Source organism: Pantherophis guttatus, chromosome 2, assembly GCF_059756535.1.
Source record: "Pantherophis guttatus breed Tessera chromosome 2, ASM5975653v1, whole genome shotgun sequence".
In the NCBI taxonomy this organism is placed as follows: Eukaryota; Metazoa; Chordata; class Lepidosauria; order Squamata; family Colubridae; genus Pantherophis; species Pantherophis guttatus.
The window spans coordinates 201,998,137-202,020,246 of NC_142064.1; the positions used below are offsets into that span (position 1 = coordinate 201,998,137).

General features: G+C 41.1%; 1 protein-coding gene across 2 annotated transcripts in view; it reads right to left on the minus strand.

The window, feature by feature from the left end:
• ADAM19 (ADAM metallopeptidase domain 19) overlaps positions 1–20,491 on the minus strand; it is a 71,047-nt gene extending 50,556 nt beyond the window's left edge. The window contains exons 1-3 of one of the 2 annotated variants that reach the window (XM_060688499.2): positions 19,869–20,491; positions 15,063–15,148; positions 5,214–5,284 (exon numbers count right to left, since the gene is read on the minus strand). In XM_060688499.2, coding sequence (XP_060544482.2) covers positions 5,214–5,284; positions 15,063–15,148; positions 19,869–19,962 — 251 coding nt within the window. In that variant the 5' untranslated portion in view covers positions 19,963–20,491. The remainder of the gene's footprint in view (positions 1–5,213; positions 5,285–15,062; positions 15,149–19,868) is intronic. The other variant, XM_060688500.2, reaches the window with a different exon arrangement.
• Positions 20,492–22,110: the final 1,619 nt, after the last annotated feature.

The following is a 22,110-nucleotide window of genomic DNA, read 5'->3' on the forward strand; positions in this document are numbered from 1 at the left end:
ACATCTTGGCTACTCAGGAATTTTTCTGGCAAAATGCCACGTCTCAGGGCAAACATCCTTCATGATAAAACTTCAGAAAACACAAAGAGCCACGGCCTCGTTATCTTTTTCTTCTGTCAGAAAATTTGCAGGGGGAAGAATAATATTCAGACCACCTTCATGCATTTCCACATTGACTTGGCTTACACATAGTGTTAACCATAATGAATTGAATAAGCCACAATGGGCTGGGTTCACACAACTTCCTAAACCCAAAGCAAATGCACAATGGTTCAGCATGACGTAAGAACCTAGGCCCGTGATGGCGAACCTATGGCACGCATGCCACAGGTGGCACGCGGAGCCATATTAGTGGGCACACCAGCTCAGCTCTGGGGCGCAGGCGCGCACCGGCCAGCTGATTTTCGGGCCTTCTGGGCCCACCAGAAGTAGGGAAACAGGCTGTTTCCTGCCTCTGGAGGGCCTGGGGGCGGGGTGGGGAAGGCCCGTTTTTCTTTCTTACCTGGCTCCAGAACCTCTCTGTGTATCTGGGAAGGGCAAAAACAGCCTTTCCCACTCCCTTGGAGGCCCTACGGAGGCTGAAAGGGCCCATTTCCTGACTCCCGGTGGGACATGAAGTGATGTTTTTTCCTGTCCCAGCCTCCAGCCTCCAGAGACTCCTAGAGAGGCTCCTAGAGACTCCTAGAGAGGTTCTGGAGGCTGGGGACAGCAAAAAATGTCACTTCCTGTCCCACCGAGAGTTGGGAAATGGGCCCTTTCAGCCTCCGTAGGGCCTCCGAGGGAGTGGGAAAGGCTGTTTTCACCCTTCCCAGATACACAGAGAGGATCTGGAACCAGGTAAGAAAGAAAAACGGGCCTACCAGACCATCATGTGCCAGGAGTGGGGGGGGGGAGGGGGTTCCGCACGCATGCGCGTGGGCACATGCGTGCGTAGCCCTCCCCCGCCCCCCCTCTCCTGGCACGCAATGGCAAAAAGGTTAGCCATCACTGACCTAGGCACTTGTTTTCCTGAGTTGTGATGTTGCCCTGATCAAATTGGCAGCCTCCTCCAGTCCCCTAAATATAGTTCAGATAAAACAATGCAGAACAATTTAGATGATACATCCCACATTATACGTGGCAAATATAATACTTGCTACAGCTTGTTCACATTATTGGTAGCCCAGTTCTAGGTAAACTGGACAGAGATTTTGTGGATGAGGAGATTTTCCAAACTAATGTCTCAGTTCATAATACATTTCTTTGAAGTTTACATTTGAACTTCCTCCCAGTGCAAATTTGACCTATTTCATGTCTCCTGGGCCTGTCAGAAGTAGAAAGTTTTCTGATATTTTGCTAAAACTCACTTCTTCCAATAAGTCAGAAAGAGGGTGTTTTACAATATGCTAGTGGTTTCTGTGGCATGCATTTTTTGTTTGTTTTTTTGTTTTTACTATGAATGTTCTTTCCGCATTTTGATTTAGGTGTTTGTTTTTAAAGAACTGTTCACTATTAGCTGCCTAGAGGCTTGAGAATGAGCAGTATACAAGTATAAATAAATAAATAGATAGATAAATCTTTTAAAAATGACTGACCACAACCATTCAGTCATGTCTACAATCTCTCACAATGAAAAAAGTAGCATTGAGCTGTAAACTCTGCCCCTTTGGGAATGTGACTGATATAATGACATATATCAGAAAGGGAGCAAGCTTTGTACCAACTCACATGATTCCACCAGTATCACTCCAACTCCCCTTGCCACCCCCTGAAAATGCTGCTGCCTCCATTACTAAATCAACATCCTATCTTTGCCTCCCTGAACTTGTCCCCAGTTGGCCTGTGCAGATGGCCAGTGCTGACCCAAAGCAATTAATTCTAATTAAACACAGACTTAAAACAACGTTATTTGTTTTTATCGCAACTTCAAGACTTCCATTAACTTCAGGCAAAGAGGACTGGTTTCTTTCTTTCTTCTCTCCTTCCAGAAAATTATGCTTTGAAACACATCTGTGAACATCTGATGCTCTTTGACAGTAATGACCAATGTTATACCCCCCCCCAACTCTCATTATATCCTTCTGCTTTGGGCTTTCTGTTTTGCAGCTGCAGAACTTAAACATCTCAACAACCCGTATGTGAAAAACAAACTTGAGTGCACCGGGTGTTTAGGAATCAATTCAGAGTTTATATGTAAATAGAGTAACTTCCTGTGGAATTAAATGTGCTTTGTATTGACACAATACTGGCAATATCAAGGAAATGTAAATTAATGTTAGTTAGAATGTGTTCAGTATCTCTTAAAATAGACTCAAATAAAGTGGAATCCAAGATCTCCTTCCAGAATGCTACTATTCTGCTCTGGACCTACCTCATATTTTGTCCCTGCCTCTTTTTCCTGCCAATCCTTATATTCCTTGGACTTTCAAGAAAGCTATCAAGTTAATTGATGGTGGTGTTGCATTGTCCTTTGGGTATGACCATCCTCTGCGGATTTTTTTGGCTTGCTAGGGGTTCATGGCCTTGTGTGTTTAACCCAATTATTGCACCAAGGACTTTGCTTCCTGGCTACATGACAATTAAGAGCTTTTTTCCATCTGGCTCCAATTCTTTGGATCCCAACAAAATTATGTTTGGACTCAGATGACTTCAAAGTTTTTTTTTAAAAAAAGCATGAAAAATGCTTATTTTATAGCTCACTTTTAATAGCTAAATAAATAATACATTCTTAGCTGTAGAGGATTTAACTTGCCACTCTGGCCGCCATTTTGGGAGTGGTCTCCAAATAAAGAAGATAAATGTCCCCAGTTCATGGGGGTACAGCAACTGAGATCATCCTGTTGTAAACAGATGCTGAAATCAAGCACATCCTCTGGTAAGGAGAATTTCACAACAGTTTGCCATTTCCTAATACTTAAACAAGCTTCTCGACAGGATTTGTCCCCTGCGTATAGGATTTCAACTCTAGTCATCAGCAAAGTATATGTAGTTTAAGTACAGTTTAATACAATTTTCTCTGATGGGGATTTTTTTTTTTTACAACAGGAATCTCAAAATGTCTGTCCTCCAACTCAGAAATAAAATAGAAAAGTTTGGCTGACTTCATGAGCACAATACTGTTTTGCCCATTACAGTTCTAAATTCATGTATTTCTACGAATATTAAATGTGGCCATTTACCTTCAGATTGCTTGGCTCTAGTCTACCTATTTAATTAGCCTGGTGCTGGGCTTTCTATCTTCTCCTCACTTTTAGACTATTATAATACACAAACTCTATGGATTTTTTTTCTATGTTCCAACTGTTGCATTTTTTAAAAAATCTTCTTCTTCCCCTAGCTCATTTTCTTAAAATTATAGTGGTAATGAAATAACTGGATGATGGCCACTGGACTCAATAACTTCTTGTTTTGGATGAGCCACGTTGGTTTAGTGGTTAAGGCACCAGCCTAGTAAGCGGGAGGAGACCTTGAGTTCAAGTCCTGCCTTAGCTATGAAAGCCAGCTGGGTGGCCTGGGGCCAGCCAATCTCTCTCAGCCCAACCTACCTCACAGGGTTATTGTTGTGGAGAAAATAGGAGGGGAAAGGTGTGTTGAATACATTTGCTGCCTTGAGTTAAATGTAAAAAATAATAAAGGTGTGATAAAAATAAATAAGAAAAAAAATCTACTAGCAAAAAACTAACTAGCCAATGTTTCCAACACTTCAAATCTACACAAGGTTAAGTTTAAAGCACTTATGTACATACAGTACACAAAATTGTGAATCCGTATCATTGTCTCCTTCAATCCCTTTCAAAGTTGAATGGCTATGCGTGCACGTTTGGCTGAACGGTGAGCCCACTGGGAAAGTAAAGATATATATTCTGTTTTGCTAGCCTGTTGAGAGTAAGCTTCGCATGGCAATAGCACCGTTAATTCCCAGGAGGCATCTGGTGGTTATATCGTTATCCTCCATGCTAAAATGTGGCTGAATTTTACTAATGATTCTGCTTCTTCCAATTCTGCTGCATCAGTGGCTTTGCCTGTACTACTTTATACGACTCAGAAATATTGCTGGAAATTTAAGGCCAGATGGTCAGAGAGTTATGTTTATACTAGGATGTAGATCCAAATCACTAGGAAACAGGATGAAAACTTCTCTCTGTGGAGGGAGAGTTTGGCAGCTAGATGCACACTTCATAATAGGATTAGGCTAAATGCTTTTAATGTTATTCCCTCATTGCCCAAATGCATGTATATTTACCTTTCTTTGTTTCTTGAGAACACAAGAGAAGGTTCATGCTTAAATTTTCATTTAGTATACTAAAATTTATGCTAATTTTCATTGCTGAGAACTTGATATGGCAGTTTTTTGCTTTGATATGGAAATACTGAAGCTACTTTACAGTAATAAATACCATGTATTATGCTTAATGCAGCCAGGCAAAATTTACGAATGCACAGTAAGTGAAATTTCAGGAAAAGGAGGAATGTGAAAGATCACATGTATGTTATTCAGCCCCTCCCAAAGCTTTCTCAGTTACATATTTAAAGATACATGTCAGTCCTTTAGGTTATCCCAAAGGTACTTTTTCAAGGGGCAACTGGACTTTCTGGTTTTTCTTTGAAGGCGTTTTGCTTCTCATCCAAGAAGCTTCTTCAGCTCGGATGGTGTGGAATGGAAGGATTTATACTCCTTGCAGACAGCTGGTCATTTGCATTCTTTTAGAGGGTCATTGAGGCCACCTGCAGATTTATCTGTATCATCAGGGTCACCTGAGTGGTGCAAATTGGTGTGGAGCTGTCTTGGAACTGTTGAAAGGACTGTGTTGCTAAAAGAATCCAAATGTCCAGTTGTCTGAAAGGAGTATAAATACTTACATTCTCTACCATCCAGTCAGAGCTGAAGAAGCTTCTTGGATGAGAAGCGAAATGTCTTCAAAGAAAAACCAGAAAGTCCATTTGCCTCTTGAAAAAGCACCTTTGGGACAACCATGACCTGGATGACTGAGAATCTCCATAGATGTCCTTTAGGTTAATCTCAGACCCTAAAAGACCTTAATGTTTTTGCTTAATGAATTTAAGAAACACTTATTGGGGCTCTGAGATCCTGAAAGAAGTAAACAGCTACTTCAAAGTATTATGGAGAGATGCTACATTTGTGCCCCAAAGCAGTTTTTGGAGATTTGGTGTGAAGCACTGCACTGCCAACTATTTATACCTTTCTTTATGATGGTAAGATTTCAAGTACTTACTCATTTTTTTCAACATCGACAATAAAGTTTCTTCCTTCAGCTGTTATCCTGAGTTCTGCTCTCGATGGATGCTACATAGAATATAAAAATTAACAGTTACCAATACATAGCCATACAGTGAAGCTTTGTGGATACATGCACTCATTCCTTTGCTATCTAGGTAAACATTTGAGTTTTCAGGATTCAAATTTCAGAGCAAGCCAACTTCAAATTATAGCTTCATACTCTCCCTTACTTTTGTTGATGTAGGTTTCTTGATTAGTTGATACTATACTTCAAATCCATTAATCTACACTGTACTTGCAAATGGTACATTGAATGATAATAAAAAGAGAGGAAAAATAGTGAGAAGCTGATTTTTGGAGACAACACTGATGAATATTGAAATAACTCCTGCATTCCAGCTCAATTGTACTGAATGCACGCCTTCACAACCAGGCTAGTTGCAGCAAGACAGTTTCTTACTAAATGTAATGAAAACCTTCCTAACTTTACAAACATTTGGGCAGTGGAAACCAGAGAGGTGGAAATTCTTCTTCATCAGATGTGTTCAAGCACAAACTTGATATTACCTGTTGAAGATGTTTCAATCTGGATTGTTCTGAGTAGAGAGTAAGACATGATAATCTAAGCGGCCCCCTTCAATGTTATGATTGTGCATGTGTACCAATCTACCTCTGTACAATGCTTTCTGGTTAATACCAGATTAATGAATCAGTGGCTTCTGGAAAAAGAGGCCAAACCAAATGCCCTCGTACCACAAAGAGCCTCTTGAAATATCACCGAGTATTTTCAACCACTTTTATTATAATCTTTCCCTTGACATACCACTCAGTATCTTCAAGAGCCCATTAAAACACCTTAGTTTCAGTTGTTGCCATTTGAAGAATTTCCTTTTCTCTAATTGCCACCAACATTTCTGCAGATACTTAATTTAAAAACTAATTTAAATTAATTTAAATGCTTAATTTAATTTTAATTTTAAATTAATTTTTTACTTAATTTAAAAACTAATTTAAAATTATATTGCCAGAAAAAAAAGGTGGCTTTTTCTAATCTTGCCCAAAAATGATTCTTTCTTCCCTGCTGTCTTATCTAATGCTCAAGTGGTATAATGATATTTTAAACAATCTCAGTACATGGACACGCAACATTTATTTGTTTGTTTGTTTGTTTGTTTGTTTGTTTATTTATTTATTTATTATATTTCTATACCGCCTTTCTCCCGTAGGACTCAAGGCGGTGTACAGTCAAGAAAAATATAGACACACAAACATCATAAAATTGCTAATTAAAATTATTACTTAGTTTGGTCAATTAAATAAAACCCAGAATTAGATAACATTTAAAAAATCATTTAAAAAAATGATTAAAAAATCATGACCAGTTATATAGAAAAAACATGGCTTAAAAGGAAATTAATGTAGACACATGTTGTGACAGTTACTGGAAGCAGGTTCTGAATAAGAAGGTAACACTTCTTGCTACATCTGTGAGGAAGTTGGCCAATTAGAATGAACTTTTGTGTGACTGTTAACTATGAGCTGAGGAACCAAATATAGGCATTGCAACAAACATGAACAAAATAACAAGCCATTGTCTCCTTCCCCTGCATATCCTTGCCAGCATATGTATTAGATATAATGAATTAAAACTGTCAATGAACAGAAAGGAAAATGGCAATTTGGGCTCCTGAAACCCAAATTATATTATTAAATAATTGCTCTCATCTTCATAGTTTTGCATAACCATCTGTCCCCTGTAGTCTCAGTAGGACATTCTACTTAGTAGGACATTGCAGCTTCTGTACAGTATTTGTATTCTATATTCTCTTTTCTTCCCTGATATCTGTGACAGGATACTGGGAACATAGTCTATCTAGGTCAGGGATGGGGAACCATGGCCCTTTTATGACTTGTGGCTGGCTCAGGAATTCTGGGAGTTGAAGTCCACAAGTCATAAAAGGGCCATGGTTCCCCACCCCTGATCTAGGTGAATAGATTTGTGTTTTCTAACCATCATATATTAGGTCCTGTTTTCTCTTTGTAATATTAAACATGAAGCCTAAATGCAGTTCCCCAACTCATTTTTCACAATCTATAGAGGTTAGCTACCCCCAAGACCACACCGATAAAAATTGAGAGCAAATCACTTGTTTTCCATAGCATAATTTTTGTGGTTTTCATTAAAATTAAAAGCTAAATAGATTATTAATCCACAGACTTTAACATACATATTTTACTTTTAAGCTTTCATCCTCAAAAATCACCTAAAAACCTGACCCTATCCTCTCAGATGACATCACCATACTTCCTGTGGTCAAACATAGATTTAGATACAACGCACAAATATAAATCCCCTAGGTACGACAGCTGCCTAAATATAATTACAGATTCATTCATTCCCTAAATGTTAAAATGCTGAGCACACAAACAATAATATAAAGAAAATATACTGTACTCTAGGTAGAGTCCAAGCATAATTTTTATGACTTGGCACAATATTAAAGGATGCTAACTCCATCCATCCATCCATCCATCCATCCATCATTTGTTTATTTTTTATTTGTTAGATTTATATCTTTGTCTTTTCTCCAGGAATTTCAGATGGTAATCTTCTTTCTATTTCACAACTACAACCATGTGAGGCGGGTTGGGCTAAGTGAGTTGACTCGAAGGCTCCAAGAGTGGATGGATTCCTTGATTGAGGGTGGACAACTGCCCAGTCCTAGTCCAACCCCTAAATCTTAGATCACTAAGTCCTGCTAGCGCTCTGTGATGCCATCTTATATATACAATTTCATTAATTATGAAAGAAAATGTCTATTTTAATTTTAAAGTTCTGTTCCCTACATTCCTCAAATTATTACAATGAGCTTTCCAGTCACAATCCTTTCCATCTACAAAGCCTTTAGATTTTTTGTTTTGTCTTTGGATAAACCAGAATATTGGTTAGTAATTGGGTAATATTAGTTGGTATTTGGATAAACTAGAACAGGGGTCTGCAACCTTAAACACTCAAAGAGCCATTTGGACCCGTTTCCCACAGAAAAGAAAACACCAGGAGCCACAAAACCTTTCCCGTGCCTGACTATTTCTTGAGCGGCCACAAAACTAGCATATGTAGTTGAATTAAATGTTCTGTTTTCTTCTGAAACTTTTCTTTTCTTGGATTTATCCATGGTTGGCCTACCAGGGGGTTGAAAAGCTCAATAAATCATGTGCCGGCGGGTGTTGCACATTGGCAGTTGTGACGCATATTTTGAGTGACAGGGAGCCGCAGCAGAGGGGTGAAAGAACCACATGCTGCTCCAGAGCTGCAGGTTGCTGATTCCTGAACTAGAATATTGGTTGATAATTTTAATTTCTCTCTGTTCTTTTTATTTAACCTCCATCTTTTTGGGGATGTTTGGTTCATTTTCATTAATATTGTGCCAATATCAAACACTTCCAATCCCTTGGAAGTACCTCTACACTTATAAATGATGCTTAAGTGTTCTACTTCATTTTTAAGGATATTTATGCCTGTGAGGTTGTTGCTGCTCTTCTTTCCCTAGTTATGATCTTTACATTTTTCAACTGCAGATTGTCTCAATTCATGGTTCCCAAGATGCCAAAGGTCCATAGAAGTTGTTCCTTCTCTTCGGATTTAACTGAAGCAAGGGAATATAAATCAGTACAAAGGTCACCCCAGAATGAAAGACAGGACATTCACAATGCCTTTCACTCCTCAAATTAATGCCATGGAAGAACTCTTTGTTTTACCCACCAGGACTTTTTCCTCTTAGAATTTTTCAGTTTACATTCAGTCAAATTCATGGACAATGCTAAAAATATGATCAAGTTGAAGGAGAAGATCCTGACTCCTGAGGACATGGACAGGATCCTGGGGAGGTTAAACGCAACCACATGTTTATTGGACCCGTGCCCCTCCTGGCTGGTACTGGCCACCCGGGAGGTAACACGAGGCTGGCTCCAGAGGATTATAAATGCTTCTCTGAGAGAGGGTTTCTTGCCTCCCGCCTTGAAAGAGGCGGTGGTGAGGCCCCTCCTCAAGAAGCCTTCTCTGGACCCAGCCGTTTTGGCAAACTACCGTCCGGTCTCCAACCTTCGCTTAGTTGCGAAGGTTGTGGAGAGTGTGGTTGCACGACAGCTCCCACAGTTCCTGGATGAAATCGTCTATCTAGATCCGTGCCAGTCCGGCTTCAGGCCTGGGTACAGCACGGAGACGGCATTGGTCGCATTGGTGGATGAGCTCTGGAGGGCTCAGGACAGGGGTTGTTCCTCTGTTCTGGTCCTGTTAGACCTCTCAGCGGCTTTTGATACCATCGACCATGGTATCATGCTGCGCCAGCTGGAGGGACTGGGGGTGGGAGGCACCGTGCTGCGGTGATTCTCCTCCTATCTCTCTGACCGGTCGCAGTCTGTGTTGGCAGGGGGGCAGAGGTCGACCTCGAGGCGCCTTGCTTGCGGGGTGCCACAAGGGTCGGTCCTCTCGCCGCACCTGTTCAACATTTATGTGAAGCCGCTGGGTGAGATCATCCGTGGTTTTGGGGTGTGATGCCATCTGTACGCTGATGACACTCAGCTGTACATTTCCACCCCAGACCACCCCAATGATGCCCTCGAAGTGATGTCCCAGTGTCTGGAGGCCGTGCGGGTCTGGATGGGGAAGAACAGGCTTCGGCTCAACCCTTCCAAGACCGAGTGGCTGTGGATGCCGGCGTCCCGGTATAGCCAGCTGGTGCCATCGCTGGCTATTGGGGGCGAGTCACTGACCCCCACAGAGGGGGCTCGCAACTTGGGCATCCTCCTGGACACACGGCTGTCTTTAGAAGAGCATATGACGGCCGTGGCCAGGGGGGCTTTTTATCAGGTTCGCCTGATACGCCAGTTGCGCCCCTTTCTGGATCGGGACTCACTCATGTCTTGGTTACGTCATGCCAGGACTACTGTAACGCTCTCTACATGGGGCTCCCGCTGAGGAGCACCCGGAGGCTCCAGCTGGTGCAGAATGCGGCCGCGCGGGTGATTATGGGAGTGACGTGGCGCTCCCACGTAACACCTCTCCTGCGCGAGCTGCATTGGCTCCCGGTGGTCTTCCAGGTGCGCTTTAAGGTGTTGGTTCTCATCTTTAAAGCGCTCCATGGCTTAGGGCCAGGGTATTTGCGAGACCGCCTGCTGCTACCGATAACCTCCCACCGGCCAATACGCTCTCACAGAGAGGGCCTCCTTGGGGTGCCATCGGTCAGGCAATGTTGGCTGGCGGCCCCCAGGGGGCAAGCCTTCTCTGTGGGGGCACCCGCCCTGTGGAATGAGCTGCCTCCTGGAATACGATTGATCCCGGACCTCCGGACCTTCCGTAAAGCCCTGAAGACGTTTTTATTTCATCAAGCCGGCCTAGCCTAAATGGTTTTTAATTGGGATTTTAAATTTTATGGATTTGGGGTTTTAAATTGGGTAGCCAGTGATTTAATTCTTTTAATTATCTTAACTTTTGCATTTGTATGTTTTTTAATTTTGGCTGTTCACCGCCCTGAGTCCCTTCTGGGAGAAGGGCGGTATACAAATTAAATAAATAAATAAATAAATAAATAAATAAATAAATAAATAAATAAATAAATAAATAAGATAGTAAAAGTTGAGTCTGCAAATTAGAGGCACTGGCTCCCACTCTCCATTGGATAAATTCAGCGTAACTTTTTTTCCCCCTTTAAGTTAACCAGGCCTGCACAGATATCCAGCTTACACCAAGGATAAAGAGGTGGACAGAGTTCCCAGCTTGACAGTTCTCTATGCAATGCCTTTGTTAGGCAATCTATGTAACGACACTAAACTCAAGAAAAACAAAAACAGAATAACAATACTCTTTCCTGCATGAGGCACAAGGCTACCACATCCTCCCCATCCTTTACTCTGCAAGATTTGGTTACAAATGAAGGATGTTTGAAGCAAAGCATACTGCCACATGCACAGAAAAGGAAATAACATTCTGCTTGTGTTCACTGGTGCTTCGGCTGGTGCTACCATACAGTCAGAACAGCAAAGGCCGACAACTGAATGATCTCACATCATCCTGCTCCCTGAACTGGGTTTTGTTTTTCTGTAGCAAATAACTGGGTAGGGACTAAAAGAATTCTCAACATTGGCCCAAGGCCTGGAGCAAAAGAAAATGAAGACAGGCTGAATCCAATCAGTATTACTAATTCATACTATCGGAGTCTTGTATCCAACACCAGTTCCTTAAGCAAGAGCCAACATGTATCACTGTGTACAGTCTGGGCCATCGTTTTACCAAAGAGATGAGATACAAAAAAGTGACGTTGGATGCACAAATATACAAAGAGATTTACAAAGTAAAGCAATAAATACATAATAATTGGAGAAAGCAATATGATCAATTAAACTGCATAGGCATACATTTTATGTTTTCAGGGTTTCTTTAATGGTCTTGAACTAAGCATAAGAAACAATGTCCCCACTGGACCCAAATCTGAATCTACCAATGCAGGCAGTCCTCAACGTACAACACTATTGGGACTAGACTACACTAAGTGAAACATTTGTTAAGTGAGTTTTGCCCCATTTTACGACCTTTTCTGTCACAGTTGCTAAGTGAATCACTGCAGTTAAATTAGTAACAGGTTTTTAAGTGAATCTGGTTTCCCCATTGACTTTGCTTGTCCGGAGGTCAGAGAAGCTGATCACGTGACCCCTAAGGCACTGCAACCATCATAAATATGAGTCAGTTGCCAAGCATCAGAATTTTGATGACGTGACCATGGATAGGGATGCTGCAATGGTCGCAAGTATGAAAAACGGTCGTAAGTCACTTTTTTCAGTGCCATTGTAACTTTGAATGGCTACTAAATGAACTGTTGTAAGTCAAGGATTACTTATAACAATTACAAATAAATGTAATTTATTTGTGTCTTTATCATCAATGTCTTGTTTTACCTTTCTTAAATAGAATTTAATATATATAATGTCAGACTTGCCTGAAGAACATTTAAAATAATAATACCCTTCAAAATACCAATATTGTGATGTATATCAGCTATATACCTACATAAAGTCTCATACCTTTTTAGTGTTCTTGCATGAGATTTTAGCAATTTAAAGGCAATTTTAGCTTTTTGTGGCAGTTTGGGCAATTCAGAGGCAATCCATCTAACACTGTGGTAACATATTGCACATTTCCTCTTTTATCCACAATGAAAATGATTCACAAGATGAAGCGTGTATATGAATTATAGTCTTTTAAGTGCCAAAGACTGATAATTTCATTTTTCTATTCAGAACCTTTACCATACTATGAAATGACCTCCACATCGGAAGCTCCACTACTATTAAAACTAATACAATACTCTGAGCTAAGCATTTTCACAAATTATTCCAGGTAAAGCAAGAGGAAGCAACAAGAGGAACAAAGCAGAAAGTTATGCAAGACATTTATTAACAAACAAAAGGCTTCCCAGTTTTAAAAAGTATTTGCATTTGCACAATAGCAGTTATGCGTATTTGCTAGAAGTACCTCGTAAATATAGAAAAACAAGTATAACCAGTTGGTTTCAGTAAAGGTACAGGTGATCCTTGACTTATGACCACAATTGAGCCCAATATTTCTGTTGCTAAGCAAGACAGTTGTTAAGTGAGTTTTGCCCCATTTCCTTGCCATAGTTGTTAAGTAAATCACTGCAGTTGTTAAGTTAGTAATATGGTTGTTAAGTGAATCTGTGTTTCCTATTGACTTTGCTTATCAAAGGGTCACAAAAGGTGATCACATGACCCCAGGACTCTGCATCTGTTATAAATAATGCCAGTTGCCAGACCTCCAAATTTTGATCACATGATCACTGGCATGCTACAATAGTTCTAAGTGTCAGAAATGGTCATAGATCACTTTTTTCAGCGCTGTTATAACTTTGAACAATCACTAAACGAATGGTTATAAGTTGAAGACCAGCCTGTATTACCACCTATTGTTGTGGGGAAAATAGGACGAACGTGTGTTGGATGTGTTAACTGCCTTATTTGTAAAAAAAAATAATAAAGATGGGATACAAATGAATAAATAAATAAAATAAATGTATGTAAGTATATGCCAGGTTTATTTACACCTTGGATTTTTATTTTTAAATAGAACTGCCATTTATTTTAATGGTTTCTCGGCAGGTTTGAGTTAAATTTGTCAGCATGTTGATTGCTTATGAGGGGATCAAGTTTGTGTGACTGGACTTAAAATTGTTGTACAAGAGTATCTTTACAGTTGGAAAAAAATTGATATGCATTTTCTTCCCTTTCTCTTATTTTCACTGCTTTGTTTCTTTGTTTTTTTTCCTTTTGATCTTCTCATCAGTCAGACTTCTGGCAACTACACAGACAAGCCCGGGGAGGGGGTTTTGATAACATTTTTGGAAGTGGTTTTGTTGTGATCTGTCAGCCGCCAGCTCCTCCAACAGCCGAATCAGATGAGGAGGAGATGTGGGAGTCAAGGTCAGCATCAAGGCAACCTGAGAACTCTGAGGGGGAAGAAGGAATGGAGCTGTCAGAGAAAGAGACAGAGGTGGAGCCTGGGCCGTCCGATGAGGAAGAGGAGGAACAGCTGGGTCCAGTGCCTGACACACGGATGCGCAGAAGGCAGAGAGGAGAGGAGAATAGTGGAAATCTGTGGGTCAATCCTTGGGACAGAAGAGCCACCGCTTCTAGTGAAGCCCCACCCTAGCTCTAGGGATAAAAGGCAGGGGGCAGGGATGAATAGATATGGCAGACAACTATTCACCTCCCTGCTGGACAGACTTGTTAGCCTGCTGTGTGAGAGAAACTTTTTGCCAAGGCTGCTGGCGCTCATAATAAAGGAATCATTGCTTCAACTACAGAGGGTTTGTCGTGTTTGGGGAGCTGGGTCAGAACAGGTTTGCCCTTACCTTCTGCCTAGGAGTGAAGGGGAGGGACTGTCCTGAGGATACCCAGCAGGTTTCCTACTCTTACTCCAATATGTTAACCACTAGTCTCTTTTCACTGATAATCTGTGCAATATTTTGCTAAATTTCAGAAACTAAGCCCAGCAACTGGAGAATGACAATGAATGATTAACTGTTTAAAGTCAGTTAGCTCCTTTGGGGAAGCTCTGCAGGCTGGTGCTTTTCTTAGCTTAACAGGAAGAAAAGCGGATCAGCCCTTTTGAGATATATTTCCTGTTCCTCCACATCATTAGCAAAGGATTTAGGTTCAATCTCATCTAGAAAAGCCCTGCTTTGATTCAGACAATTTCTGAACTTTTCCAATTCAACTCACTTTGGATTCAACCGAATCTGATATATGCTTCTGGGAGAAGCAGCAGGGACATCCCTTGGAAAGGGTCCTGCATTATCAAGCTCTCTTTTTCTTTATATATATGTCACATGCACAAGGGATGTAAAAAAAGGAGGGACTTTAATTGAAAATTTTCAGCTATCGTCTTGATTTTTTTTAATCCCTCTCCCCCAGAACAAACCCATGAGAGAGAAAACAAATGCTTAACATTTAGACAGGTTTTTGGCAAAAATCGATTCCTTCTCTTGAAGAGGAAGTTATTAATATCAAAGCATTCAAATCTCAAGAGGGAATACTCATTTTAATTTTAATTCTAATTTTCTTCCCATATATTGCTTCAAAAGGTTACATCTTTTCTCTCTCATACACATGTACACAAACATATGCAAATCACGTCATTTTGGGTTCTTCACTGCAGCTGCTGAGCAACCAGCCACAGGCAAACTATTCTTGCCATGAGCAGATCATGAATGAGTATCTGGAGGAATCGTCAGAAAACAGAATCTTTGCTAACAATTGTAATTTGGCAACCTACCTTGTCGTTGCCTGAGTTTGCATCCGCTCTCCACTGAGGGATTATAATTTCATGGGGCATCTGGGCACTGACTGTATTCCTCATTCCTGGAGAAATATAAGAAATTGCTCAAAGATCTATTATGAACTTGTAAAAGTCATCAGAGGAAAAAAATCCCATAATTCATTAAGGCAGCAACAACTTTTATCACGCTGGATATTTCTTACTTCCCTTCAGCAGCATCCTTTAGTTTTAGAAAAGACTCATCTAGTGTTTTTCAAATATTCCGTCTTTAATTTAATGGTATCATCATCTTATTTATTAGGATATGCCCTGCAACAGAAATTATCTGATTGTATTGCATACTTAAAAATATTGGAAAGATAAAATAAACCGTGTTAGAAACTCAGAACAGAACAGAATAACCGAGTTGGAAGAGACATTGGAGATTTTCTAATCCAATCCCCTGCTCAGGCAGGAAACCCTATACCATTTCAGGCAAATGGTTGTCCAAACTCTTCTTTAAAACTTCCATGGTTGGAGCATCCACAACTTCTGGAGGCAAGTCATTCCACTAATTAGCAATAGCAATAGCACATAGACTTATATACCACTTCACAGTGCTTTTACAGCCCTCTCTAAGCAGTTTATAGAGTTAGCATATTGCCCCCAACCATTTGGGTCCTCATTTTACCCACCTTGGAAGGATGGAAGGCTGAGTCAACCTTGAGCCTGGTGAGATTCGAACTGCCAAATTGCAGGCAGTCGGCAGTCAGCAGAAGTAGCCTGCAGTACTACAGTACTGCATTCTAACCACTGCACCACGGTGGCTCTTTGTTTAATTAACAATTGATTAGTTGGTTCTCTCCTTGATTAGTTTCCATCCATTGCTTCTTGTTCTGCCTTCAAGTGCTTTGGAGAATAGGTTGAGCCCCTCTTCTTTATGGCGTCCTCTTAGATATTGGAACACTGCTATCATGGTGGCTGGTCCCAAAGATGCTTTTTTTCAAAAGGCAACTGAACATTCTTGGTTTTTTTCTTTGAAAACGTTTTGCTTCTCACCCAGGAACCTTCTTCAGTTCTTGGTTGGTTCAGTTCCTGGAAGCTTCTTGGATGAGAAGTGAAACGTTTTCAAAGAAAAAGCAAGAAATTCCAGTTGCCTTTTGTAAAAGCATCTTTGGGACAACCATGACCTAGATGATAGACAATCTCCATAAACATTCATGGTGCCCTGATTTAGGAGCAGAACTAAGTTTGTTTGCTTGACTTTCTTCAGCTGCTCCTTCTGGATTTATAACACTAAATCTTTCTGATACTGAGATTAAACTGGAAAAGATTTCTGACCTATTTCTAATTTAATCCCCTACCACTTGTGTTAGGGAGCTCTGTCCCTATGTTCTTGTTTTCCTTCATCGTCATTGGGTCCTGTCACCCCCATTCTGTTAAAATTTATGGCTTTTTGTTTTTTATGGTTTTTATTTAGGTTGGTTTTCTCTCTACCCTTGGAGGAATCAGATTTTTTGGGATCATCCCACCATCCTGTTGACCAATGGCTCGTAGGCTGAATGGATGTTGGTGGTCTTTGGTTATATGTCATTCCTTCCAATCTCTGCTTGTCTGTTAGCTTTGGCTTTACAAGAGGCCTCTCAAAATGCACATGCCAGACTACGTTTTCTCTTCTTGGAAAAGTAAGTTTCATCTTTTATCTCTTCTCATTCTTTATTCATCCTTCGCATTAACTTGCCCCTTTAGAATATAGAACATACAGCATAGAATCATAGGGCTGGCAGGGATCTCACAGATCATGTAGTCCAGAGGTCTCCAACCTTGGCAACTTTAAGACTTGTGGACTTCAACTCCCAGAATACTTCAGCCAGCTGGCTGAGGTATTCTGGGAGTTGAAGTCCACAAATCTTAAAGTTGCCAAGGTTGGAGACCCCTGATCTAGTCCAACCCTTGCTCAAGACAGGAGACCTTATACCATCCTGATCAAATGGCTGTCCGGCCTATTCTTGAAAAACTCCAATAATGGAGCATCCACAACTCTGGGAGCAAAATATTCCATTGATTAATTGTTCTCACTGTCAGAAAATTTCTCCTTACTCCTCGATTGGATCTCTCTTTAACAAGCTTGCACCCGTTACTTTTTTTTTTTTTTTAATTTGATTTATATGCCGCCCTTCTCCGGAGACTCAGGGCGGCTTACAATGCGCTAAGCAATAGCCTTCATTCTTTTGTATATTTATACAAAGTCAGCTTATTGCCCCCACAACTGGGTCCTCAATTTACTTCCTGTCCTGCCCTCAGGTGCTTCAGAGAAAAAAGTCAATCCCCCTCTTCTCTGTGACAACCACTCAGGTATTGAAAGATAATTATCATGTCACTCTCTCTCAGCCCAACCCACCTCATAGGGTTATTGTTATGGGCAAAATTGGAGGAGGAAAGGATATTAGAAGTTTGACACCTTGAGCTAGTTATAAAAATAATAAAGGTGGGATATAAATAAATAAGGGTACTTTTTACCCTTACCTGCTTTTTCCTTATTACAGTCTTAACTTGCTCAATTGCTGTCCATAAACTAGCTGGGAACCACACTGGCTCAAGGAATTCCTTTCTGACTTTCAAACTTGCTATATTTTGTCCAGTGATAGTCAGAGGTTCTGTGGGGACCATGTTTTCCGCTGTCCTGATTGGTAGATTCCTCTGCTGCTTTATCCCTCCCATCCATGTCTGGAAAGCTTTCAGGACATTTGGTTTAGATCATTTATTTATTTATTTATTTTTCATATTTGTATACTGCCCTACTCCCGAAGGACTCAGGGCAGTGAACAGCCATAATAAATACAAATACATATAGAAGTTAAAAACTATTAAAAAACAGATTAAGTAATTTAGGCTCAAAGATTAAAACATCCAAATTTATCTAAAGAGGTCTAAAACCCGATTTAAAAGCCAGTTTAAAAGCCAATTTAAAAGGGAGAGTTAGGCCAGACCAGCTTGTTGGAATAGAAATGTTTTCAGGGCACGGCGGAATATGTGTAAGTCTTGGATGTTTCGTAACTCCGGGGGAAGCCCGTTCCAGATGGTAGGTGCCCCCACAGAAAAGGCTCTCCTCCTGGGGGCCGTCAGTCGACATTGTTTGGCCGACGGCACCCTGAGGAGTCCCTCTCTATGGGAGCGAACTGGTCGGTGAGAGGCTATTGGTGGCAGGAGGCGGTCTCGTAAGTACCCTGGTCCTGAGCCATGGAGCGCTCTAAAGATAGTAACCAAAACATTGAAGCGCACCCGGAAGACCACCGGGAGCCAGTGCAGCTCGCGCAGGAGGGGGGTTACATGAGAGCGCCACATTGCTCCCATCACCACCCGCGCGGCCGCATTCTGGACCAGTTGGAGCCTCCGGGTGCTTCTCAAGGGGAGCCCCATGTAGAGAGCATTACAATAATCCAGGTGTGAGGTGACAAGGGCGTGAGTGACCGTGCGTAACGAGTCCCGATCCAGAAAGGGACCCAACTGGCGAATCAGGCAAACCTGATAAAAAGTCCTCCTGGCCACGGCAGGATTTGTAGGATCCCTTCCTTCCTCCCCCAGAATTGATTCCCTTACATATTTGACACTTTCTTATCTGATGGGCCCCATGATGGACATGCTGGAAAAGAAACACCTTTGTATGTATAATCATTCCTGTCACTGAGGCTAAAGGAGGAAGTGGCAGAACTCTTCTCCATTTGATTTGGCTGAAAATTTCTCAAGGGAAGAGAGGGAATATGTTTTTAAAAACGACTAAGGAGATCAATGACCAGAGTGAAGTAACAGACAAGCAGCTCTCTCCTCTTCCCCAATCAAGGAGAAAACTAACCCACCTACTGTATGGATTATTCACTTTATTCATTTTTGGAGCATATTTTTCAAAGAACATTGTAAGTACCGTTGGCATTTTAAGACCCTGTGTTGGTTCTTCAAAGAGTACTCATACCTTTCTAATTAACCTAAAATTAAAAACTTCTACACTTAGTCCAACTAGAGGCTGTGATTCTTAATTATAGCTGCTGTTAAGTTATCCCACAGGGTTCTGCTGACACCAGGTTGTGGGTGTTGTTTTGGAAAAAAAAATTCAGCAATTCCATTTCTCCTGGGCATACCTGTTGAACATCTTTTCGCAAACAAATGCACTGCTTCTGAATTAAACCTTCTTGGGAGCAGAACAATTACAGTAGCAATAAAAGCAGAACGGGGTGACGAGGAATAACAATTCTGCTCCCCTGTTCAATCTGTTTTAGTCCTGTTATTTATGCACAAATTCTTTTGCAGTTATTTATTATTTATTTATTTATTTATTTATTTATTTATTTATTTATTTATTTATTTATTTTGTATGTATGTATGTATGTATGTATGTATGTATGTATGTATGTAATTTATATGCTGCCCTTCTCCCGAAGGGCTCAGGGCAGTTTACAAGAAGGAGACAAAAAAAAATTACATAAACATCAAAGTCCATTTAAAATTAGTTAAAATTAATTAAAATTTAATTAAAATTATTAAAAAACTTAGTTATGAAAACTAAACACGCACCTCATATTTTGTCTTCCCAGAAATGCTTACATATCATATCGGTTCCATTCCCTAGAACCGAGGGCATTTATTTCCCACTAAATACCCCCCCTTTTAAAAAAAAATAATAATAATGGCACCATTTAAGAGAATATAAAGATTATTTTCCAATGCTGAGGATATTTACACTCGTCGTTAAGTTGCTCTACTTGAATAGCCACTCAATTAGCAGCTCTAATTATAATATTAGCCTTGCAGAGAGATGCAAACATTTACCTGTCCATCCCGAAGCCTCAGCTGCAAACTCTCTTAGACAAAGCAAGGTGATGCCAATGCAATAAGCCAAGCCCCCTTCTGCCAACATGGGCATCGTTTTTCCAATGATCTGGGAAGATCGTCCGCGAGATGAAGACTGACAGCTCCGCCACTCTTATGCCTCCGCGTTTGCAAGGACATTGGGCAGAAGCCCCTTGAATTGGTGCGCCTACTCAAGGCCATTCTTAAAACCCGCCCACGGAAGCCATCCTTCCGCCCATTGGTCAGAATTTCTCCCGGTATCAATGATACGAAGCCATCACAAAAAGATGCAAGCGAGAAAACCGATCCTTCTTCCCCACTTCTGCTGGCCTCCCGTTTTAAAACTGATCAGAACCTGCAGCGAGTATTAACTACTCCAAGTCTCCAAAAGCCTCCAAGCGCGATGGGTTTATACGTGCAATTTTTTTTTACTTCCGTCAGGTTTGCTTTTAAGGAGCCCTTTCGGATTCTAAAATCCGTGACGGGGGCTCTTTCCCCACGCCTGCCCTTATTTTTAAGGTCTAACGTGCAAATCGAGCCCGGCACCCGAGCAGCTCCAACCTTGGAAATAAAAGCACCGCGCGCGCCTCCGCCAAGCTCCCGAAGGGGACCGCATTGCGAGTCTACATGCGCAGTAACCGGAATGGCTCTTTCGGTGCGCCCTCTGGTGGCGAGTCTACATCCTGCTGGTTTCCAGAAGCCGGTGCTGGAGGTGGAACGTTACCCCACAGTAACATTTCTCTCCATGACATCCTTTTTATGGATGTCAATGGTGTGGGGGAACCCAAACTTTTGGCATGAAAAGCACCACAGTCCAAATCAGTTTCTCAACTTCAGCAACTTTAAGATGTGTGAACTTCAAGTCCCAGAATTCTCCAGCGCTAAGGTTAAATGAAGGTTTAAAAAAATGCTATAAACCAGGGGTCCACAACCTTCGGTCCATGGACCGGCACCAGTCCGTGGTATGTCAGCAACCAGTCCGCACAAACAAGCAAAGCCCCATGTGCAGGATGCAGGCAGGATGCGAAACCACACCCTCTCTGGTTTGCAGAAAAAGCTCTCTCTATGGAACCGTGGCCAAAAGGTTGGGAGCCACTGGTTTAAACCATAAATATCAAGGTAGCAGTTTGTGGGCCAAGTACCTTTCATCCTATAGTCATGCATTTGATTTCCTTTTTATGAGTGACCAAATTCCCCACTAACTAAAGGACCTATTTAAAAGTCAAGACTAGTGCCAGCAGCAGACACTTGTGGCAGCCAAAATTGATAAGAAGGCAAAAAGAATGACTTTAGCATATGTAAAAAAAAAGGTCAGCCTTTATAGCACAGTGCTCCCTTTGCCATCTTATCACTGTCAATCCCCTCTCACCCTCGGCAGACACTGTTGTCTTGAGAAAGGCCTTGTGAGAGTGCCTAGTCCAGTGCTGTTCAGAAAGTTGTTACAAACTGGGAAAGAAAAGCAAGTTCTGGCAGCTGTGGTTGCTGGTTTACATATGAAACCCACTGACCACTGGAATTAGCTCCAGTAAATCCAGAGAATAAGAAATGGTGAATTCATCTGAAGGATTCGGTTTTTATTCTGAACATCAGGATCTTTCTCAGTGTCCTGAACTTATTATTTTGTGGACGATCAGTGTTGTATTTCTGGCATCTGCCATTGTGGGCTGAAGCCAACAAAAGCTATACAGTACTATAATAAATCTTTTGGGTTTTCATAAAACAAGTCCTGTAGAAAGCTGAATACTGTATTTGGTGGGTTTAATGGAAAATATTATCCAGAAGATAATGAGTCAAATATTATGTCTCCAATGATTTCCTTTGATTCATGATGAATCAAGGATGTATGTATGCTGCAAGCAATTTTCTTAACTAGGCAAATTGCAACTATAGTTTGCTATATTTTCCATTACTCCGTCTTCTGGGTCCTGGACAGTGGTGAAATCTGAACCGGTTTGCTACTGGTTGACTGGCTCCGCATGTGTGCTGCGCGGACATGTGCAATTCACACCAAACGTGCACTGCGCACACATACACAATATACACCAAAAGGAGGCTTGGGAAGGTAAGTAGAACAGCTTTGTGGTGGGGGGGAATCAGCTGTGGCACGTGATCTTGGGAACCGTTTTAAAAAACTTTTTAAAAGCATTTTTTACTACTGGTTCTGGTGAATAGGTAGTAAAAAAATGCTTTAAAAAAGTAAAAAAAGGCTCGATCACAGCTG